The sequence below is a fragment of the Oncorhynchus tshawytscha genome, unplaced genomic scaffold (assembly GCF_018296145.1).
Source record: "Oncorhynchus tshawytscha isolate Ot180627B unplaced genomic scaffold, Otsh_v2.0 Un_contig_5806_pilon_pilon, whole genome shotgun sequence".
Taxonomy (NCBI): Eukaryota; Metazoa; Chordata; class Actinopteri; order Salmoniformes; family Salmonidae; genus Oncorhynchus; species Oncorhynchus tshawytscha.
This window is the reverse complement of record NW_024609228.1, coordinates 52,501-59,698: the sequence shown is the minus strand read 5'-3', so window position 1 is coordinate 59,698 and position 7,198 is coordinate 52,501. Positions and strand designations below refer to the sequence as shown.

Genomic DNA, 7,198 nt, shown 5'->3' with positions numbered 1-7,198 from the left:
CCCATAGATATTCGACCACAAAAAATCTAGTGTAATGTGGCTAATATCACACCAAAAAATATTCCTAATCTGTTTATTACTACGTGTATCATTGAGGAATGTTAATATATTGTCAAATGAATATATTTTGTCATGTAAATAAATCTATGTGACTTTTACATCGAGCACAGAGAAATGAATGAATGGTCCCAAACCCAACCAAGTCACGCCAGATGTTTGAAGAGTTCTCGCGATATTCTTCGAGATTTACGGATGGAGTTTAGTTTCCGGTAACCCAGGAATTGGTGCTCTCCTTTTTTCCCTCCGATTCGGCAGATGCTAACGGAGCTACTTTACAAGAAGGAAACCCCTTCCTTTCGCAGAGTAAAAAACATTGAAAACCTTAAAAATCTTCTGCTTCATTTTTTAAAAAAGAACAAGATCGAAACCAGGTTAGTTTTCACGTTTTCTAATCTGGAATTGTTGTTTCTCTTAATTCATTGGAAATGTTGGAGCGATTGGTAACATGCTTTAGTGCCGTAGCTTATTAACGTTAGGAATTTAACGTTATCTAACTACAACGTTATTTTTTTGTTTGTTCCTGCATCCCGATTGCAAGGAAATGTTAGTGAGCTATAGACCGAGGGTGGATTTTTGTGCAAATGTGCATATTTTTGCTGTTGTATCTTAAACCAGAATTGTGTTGGTGTAACCAGTGTGAAATGTCTCTTCAGAGATCTTAAAATAGTTGTATCCACCGTGCACGGTAAGGGCCACGGTATTTGTGGAGCGATAGGTAACGGTACTTCGAGTGTGACTGGTTCGAGTCCAATTTGCAAATGTTATTAGCTTGCCAACTAGGAAATACAATTGATAGTTATTAGTCCAAGGGCCACTAGAAACGAAACTGCAAAATGTCAACAACATAGCTTTAGATCATGTTTAGGAACATAAACATTTTTAAAACGTGGAAAGGTTTCGGGTTTCTTTTAAATGTCTCTGTCTTGCCAGAGTTGCCTTATTGTTCGTCGCCGTTGGACTCTGGAGCAGTGGAAGCATGTCCTCCGGAGAAATAAATCACGCTTCTCCATCTGGCAGTCTGACAGACAAATCTGGGTTTGTATAGTGCCAACTGTAAAGTTTGGTGGATGAGGAATAATGGTCTGGGGTTGTTTTTTCATGGTTCGGGCTCCTTTAGTTCCACTGAAGGAGAAATCTTAATAGCATACATTGACATTCTAGATGATTCCGTCCTTCCAACTTTGTGGCAACAGTTTGGGGTTAGTCCCTATCCTGTTTTCAGCGTGACAATCAATCAGATGTTTTTATAAATGCCCCTTTTTTACATCAGCAGATGTCTTCAAAGTGCTGTACAGAAACCCAGCCTCAAACCCCATACCAAAAAATAACAAATGTTTTTATGCCCCCTCCCGTGCACAAAGCCAGGTACATACAAAAAAACAAACATGTTTTTTTCGAGACCGGTGTGGAAGAACTTGACTTGGCCTGCACATGCTCTATGATTTAGAAATGTTATATATTTTTAAACATTTATAATATTACACGTTTTGAATGTTAATATTCATGAAAATATGTACTTAATGACGTTGCCACTTTACAGTTTTGTTTCCTGTGTCACAGAAGGCCTTTTCAGACACCTTGTTTTGGTGGTTGGCCTTGGACAACATGTAGGGGTTGTTCATTTGATTTGAGTCACTTTCTGACCCCTTTTGATTTGAACAAAACTTTACAGATATATATGAGCGAGAGAAGTGGTCAGAAAGTGAGACAGACATGTTTTCATTCAGGAGATATGGGTTCCCACCCTACCATGAGACGGCCATTCAGGAGATATGGGTTCCCATCCTACCATGAAACGGCCATGTTTTCATTCAGGAGATATGGGTTCCCACCCTACCATGAGACGGCCATTCAGGAGATATGGGTTCCCATCCTACCATGAGACAGCCATGTTTTCATTTAGGAGATATGGGTTCCCATCCTACCATGAGACGGCCATGTTTTCATTCAGGAGATATGGGTTCCCATCCTACCATGAGACAGACATGTTTTCATTCAGGAGATATGGGTTCCCACCCTACCATGAGACGGCCATTCAGGAGATATGGGTTCCCATCCTACCATGAGACAGCCATGTTTTCATTTAGGAGATATGGGTTCCCATCCTACCATGAGACGGCCATGTTTTCATTTAGGAGATATGGGTTCCCATCCTACCATGAGACGGCCATGTTTTCATTCAGGAGATATGGGTTCCCATCCTACCATGAGACAGACATGTTTTCATTCAGGAGATATGGGTTCCCACCCTACCATGAGACGGCCATTCAGGAGATATGGGTTCCCATCCTACCATGAGACAGCCATGTTTTCCTTCAGGACATATGGGTTCCATCCCCCATCCTACCATGAGACAGCCATGTTTTCATTCAGGAGATATGGGTTCCCATCCTACCATGAGACGGCCATGTTTTCATTCAGGACATATGGGTTCCATCCCCCATCCTACCATGAGACAGCCATGTTTTCATTCAGGACATATGGGTTCCATCCCCCATCCTACCATGAGACAGCCATGTTTTCATTCAGGAGATATGGGTTCCATCCTACCATGAGACAGCCATGTTTTCATTCAGGAGATATGGGTTCCCATCCCCCATCCTACCATGAGACGGCCATGTTTTCATTCAGGAGATATGGGTTCCCATCCTACCATGAGACGGCCATGTTTTCATTCAGGAGATATGGGTTCCATCCTACCATGAGACAGCCATGTTTTCATTCAGGAGATATGGGTTCCCATCCCCCATCCTACCATGAGACGGCCATGTTTTCATTCAGGAGATATGGGTTCCCATCCTACCATGAGACAGCCATGTTTTCATTCAGGAGATATGGGTTCCCATCCTACCATGAGACAGCCATGTTTTCATTCAGGAGATATGGGTTCCCATCCTACCATGAGACAGCCATGTTTTCATTCAGGAGATATGGGTTGCCATCCTACCATGAGACAGCCATGTTTTCATTCAGGAGATATGGGTTCCCACCCCTATCCTACCATGAGACGGCCATGTTTTCATTCAGGACATATGGGTTCCATCCCCCATCCTACCATGAGACAGCCATGTTTTCATTCAGGACATATGGGTTCCATCCCCCATCCTACCATGAGACAGCCATGTTTTCATTCAGGAGATATGGGTTCCATCCTACCATGAGACGGCCATGTTTTAATTCAGGAGATATGGGTTCCCATCCCCCATCCTACCATGAGACGGCCATGTTTTCATTCAGGAGATATGGGTTCCATCCTACCATGAGACGGCCATGTTTTCATATAGTTACATATATAGTAATTAACCATCCAGAACTGTAACTAACTGTTGGTTTAGTGTCGTATGAACCATTCTGTCTTCATTCTTACCAGGATGAGGAAGAGGACCAGAGAGCATGAAGCTGGGTCACCTGACTCTGACCAGCCAACCAAGATGTTCTCCAAGTGTGAGGTAAGCAGTCTGGTCATATTCAATTGGCATGACTCTTAATTGGCTTTCTTTTGTGGAATGATTTTGGTACGTTGTGTCCTGCTGAACACAGCCTTGTGTTGTGTCTGTACAGGGTCTGGTGTGTTCTGGTACAGGGTCTGGTGTGTTGTGTTCTGGTACAGGGTCTGGTCTGGTGTGTTGTGTTCTGGTACAGGGTCTGGTGTGTTGTGTTCTGGTACAGGGTCTGGTGTGTTGTGTTCTGGTACAGGGTCTGGTGTGTTGTGTTCTGGTACAGGGTCTGGTCTGGTGTGTCCTGGTACAGGGTCTGGTGTGTCCTGGTTTCAGGGTCTGGTGTGGTGTGTCCTGGTTTCAGGGTCTGGTGTGGTGTGTCCTGGTTTCAGGGTCTGGTGTGGTGTGTCCTGGTTTCAGGGTCTGGTGTGGTGTGTCCTGGTACAGGGTCTGGTGTGTTCTGGTACAGGGTCTGGTGTGTTCTGGTACAGGGTCTGGTGTGTTCTGGTACAGGGTCTGGTGTGTTCTGGTACAGGGTCTGGTCTGGTGTGTTCTGGTACAGTGTCTGGTCTGGTGTGTTCTGGTCTGGTGTGTTCTGGTCTGGTGTGTTCTGGTCTGGTGTGTTCTGGTCTGGTGTGTTCTGGTCTGGTGTGTTCTGGACTGGTGTGTTCTGGTACAGGGTCTGGTGTGTTCTGGTACAGGGTCTGGTCTGGTGTGTTCTGGTACAGTGTCTGGTCTGGTGTGTTCTGGTCTGGTGTGTTCTGGTCTGGTGTGTTCTGGTACAGGGTCTGGTCTGGTGTGTTCTGGTACAGGGTCTGGTCTGGTGTGTTCTGGTACAGGGTCTGGTCTGGTGTGTTCTGGTACAGGGTCTGGTCTGGTGTGTTCTGGTACAGGGTCTGGTCTGGTGTGTTCTGGTACAGGGTCTGGTCTGGTGTGTTCTGGTACAGGGTCTGGTCTGGTGTGTTCTGGTACAGGGTCTGGTCTGGTGTGTTCTGGTACAGGGTCTGGTCTGGTGTGTTCTGTGTTCTGGTACAGGGTCTGGTCTGGTGTGTCCTGGTACAGGGTCTGGTCTGGTGTGTCCTGGTACAGGGTCTGGTCTGGTGTGTCCTGGTACAGGGTCTGGTCTGGTGTGTCCTGGTACAGGGTCTGGTCTGGTGTGTCCTGGTACAGGGTCTGGTCTGGTGTGTCCTGGTACAGGGTCTGGTCTGGTGTGTCCTGGTACAGGGTCTGGTCTGGTGTGTCCTGGTACAGGGTCTGGTCTGGTGTGTCCTGGTACAGGGTCTGGTCTGGTGTGTCCTGGTACAGGGTCTGGTCTGGTGTGTCCTGGTACAGGGTCTGGTCTGGTGTGTCCTGGTACAGGGTCTGGTCTGGTGTGTCCTGGTACAGGGTCTGGTCTGGTGTGTCCTGGTACAGGGTCTGGTCTGGTGTGTCCTGGTACAGGGTCTGGTCTGGTGTGTCCTGGTACAGGGTCTGGTCTGGTGTGTCCTGGTACAGGGTCTGGTCTGGTGTGTCCTGGTACAGGGTCTGGTCTGGTCTGTGTTCTGGTACAGGGTCTGGTCTGGTGTGTTCTGGTACAGGGTCTGGTCTGGTGTGTTCTGGTACAGGGTCTGGTCTGGTGTGTTCTGGTACAGGGTCTGGTCTGGTGTGTTCTGGTACAGGGTCTGGTCTGTTCTGGTACAGGGTCTGGTCTTGTGTTCTGGTACAGGGTCTGGTGTGCCCTGGTACAGGTGTGTGTGTGTGTAGTAACTAGGGGTGTGGGTAGTAACCAGGTGTGTGTCATCCCCAGGTCCAGGGTCTGGTGTGTGTGTAGTAACCAGGTGTGTGTAGTAACCAGGTGTGTGTAGTAACCAGGTGTGTGTTCTCCACAGGTCCAGGGTCTGGTGTGTGTGTCGTAACCAGGTGTGTGTAGTAACCAGGTGTGTGTTCTCCACAGGTCCAGGGTCTGGTGTGTCGTAACCAGGTGTGTGTAGTAACCAGTTGTGTGTTCTCCACAGGTCCAGGGTCTGGTGTGTGTGTCGTAACCAGGTGTGTGTCGTAACCAGGTGTGTGTAGTAACCAGGTGTGTGTTCTCCACAGGTCCAGGGTCTGGTGTGTGTAGTAACCAGGTGTGTGTCGTAACCAGGTGTGTGTAGTAACCAGTTGTGTGTTCTCCACAGGTCCAGGGTCTGGTGTGTGTGTCGTAACCAGGTGTGTGTAGTAACCAGGTGTGTGTAGTAACCAGGTGTGTGTTCTCCACAGGTCCAGGGTCTGGTGTGTCGTAACCAGGTGTGTGTCGTAACCAGGTGTGTGTAGTAACCAGGTGTGTGTTCTCCACAGGTCCAGGGTCTGGTGTGTCGTAACCAGGTGTGTGTAGTAACCAGGTGTGTGTTCTCCACAGGTCCAGGGTCTGGTGTGTGTGTCGTAACCAGGTGTGTGTCGTAAACCAGGTGTGTGTAGTAACCAGGTGTGTGTTCTCCACAGGTCCAGGGTCTGGTGTGTGTAGTAACCAGGTGTGTGTCGTAACCAGGTGTGTGTAGTAACCAGTTGTGTGTTCTCCACAGGTCCAGGGTCTGGTGTGTGTGTCGTAACCAGGTGTGTGTCGTAACCAGGTGTGTGTAGTAACCAGGTGTGTGTTCTCCACAGGTCCAGGGTCTGGTGTGTGTCGTAACCAGGTGTGTGTCGTAACCAGGTGTGTGTCGTAACCAGGTGTGTGTAGTAACCAGGTGTGTGTTCTCCACAGGTCCAGGGTCTGGTGTGTGTGTAGTAACCAGGTGTGTGTAGTAACCAGGTGTGTGTTCTCCACAGGTCCAGGGTCTGGTGTGTGTGTCGTAACCAGGTGTGTGTCGTAACCAGGTGTGTGTAGTAACCAGGTGTGTGTTCTCCACAGGTCCAGGGTCTGGTGTGTGTGTCGTAACCAGGTGTGTGTCGTAACCAGGTGTGTGTAGTAACCAGGTGTGTGTTCTCCACAGGTCCAGGGTCTGGTGTGTGTGTAGTAACCAGGTGTGTGTAGTAACCAGGTGTGTGTTCTCCACAGGTCCAGGGTCTGGTGTGTGTAGTAACCAGGTGTGTGTAGTAACCAGGTGTGTGTTCTCCACAGGTCCAGGGTCTGGTGTGTGTGTCGTAACCAGGTGTGTGTCGTAACCAGGTGTGTGTAGTAACCAGGTGTGTGTAGTAACCAGGTGTGTGTTCTCCACAGGTCCAGGGTCTGCTCCAGCAGGAAGTGCATAGTGCCATGAAACAGTCTGAATCCAAGATGGAGTCGCTACTAGAGAGAGTTCAGCTACTGGAATGTGAACCTAAATACGACCTGGTCATACGCAGACTGGAGGTAGGGAGGAGGAGGGGGTCCAGACTGGAGGTAGTGAGAGGGGGGGGTCCAGACTGGAGGTAGTGAGGAGGGGGTCCTGACTGGAGGTAGGGAGGAGGGGGGGGGGTCCAGACTGGAGGTAGGGAGGAGGAGGGGGTCCAGACTGGAGGTAGGGAGGGGGTCCAGACTGGAGGTAGGGGGTAGGGGGGTCCAGACTGGAGGTAGGGAGGCAGGGGGTTCCAGACTGGAGGTAGTGAGGAGAGGGGGTTCCAGACTGGAGGTAGTGAGGGGGTTCCAGACTGGAGGTAGGGAGGAGGAGGGGGTTCCAGACTGGAGGTAGGGAGGAGGGGGGGGTTCCAGACTGGAGGTAGGGAGGAGGGGGGGGTCCAGACTGGAGGTAGGGAGGGGGTCCAGA

The 7,198-nt window shown here is 49.2% G+C and overlaps 1 protein-coding gene across 3 annotated transcripts in view; it reads left to right on the top strand.

Annotated features, from left to right (window-relative positions):
• The first annotated feature begins 278 nt into the window (after nt 1-278).
• atf7ip2 (activating transcription factor 7 interacting protein 2) overlaps nt 279-7,198 on the top strand; it is a 17,961-nt gene continuing 11,041 nt past the window's right edge. For 2 of the 3 annotated variants that reach the window (XR_006081997.1, XM_042314563.1), the window contains exons 1-4: nt 281-431; nt 991-1,095; nt 3,431-3,509; nt 6,673-6,804. Coding sequence is in view for 2 of the 3 variants with exons in the window: in XM_042314563.1 (XP_042170497.1) it covers nt 316-431; nt 991-1,095; nt 3,431-3,509; nt 6,673-6,804 (432 nt within the window). In the remaining variant the exon portion in view is untranslated. Of the gene's footprint in view, nt 432-990; nt 1,096-3,430; nt 3,510-6,672; nt 6,805-7,198 lie in introns of all 3 variants that reach the window. The other variant, XM_042314564.1, reaches the window with a different exon arrangement.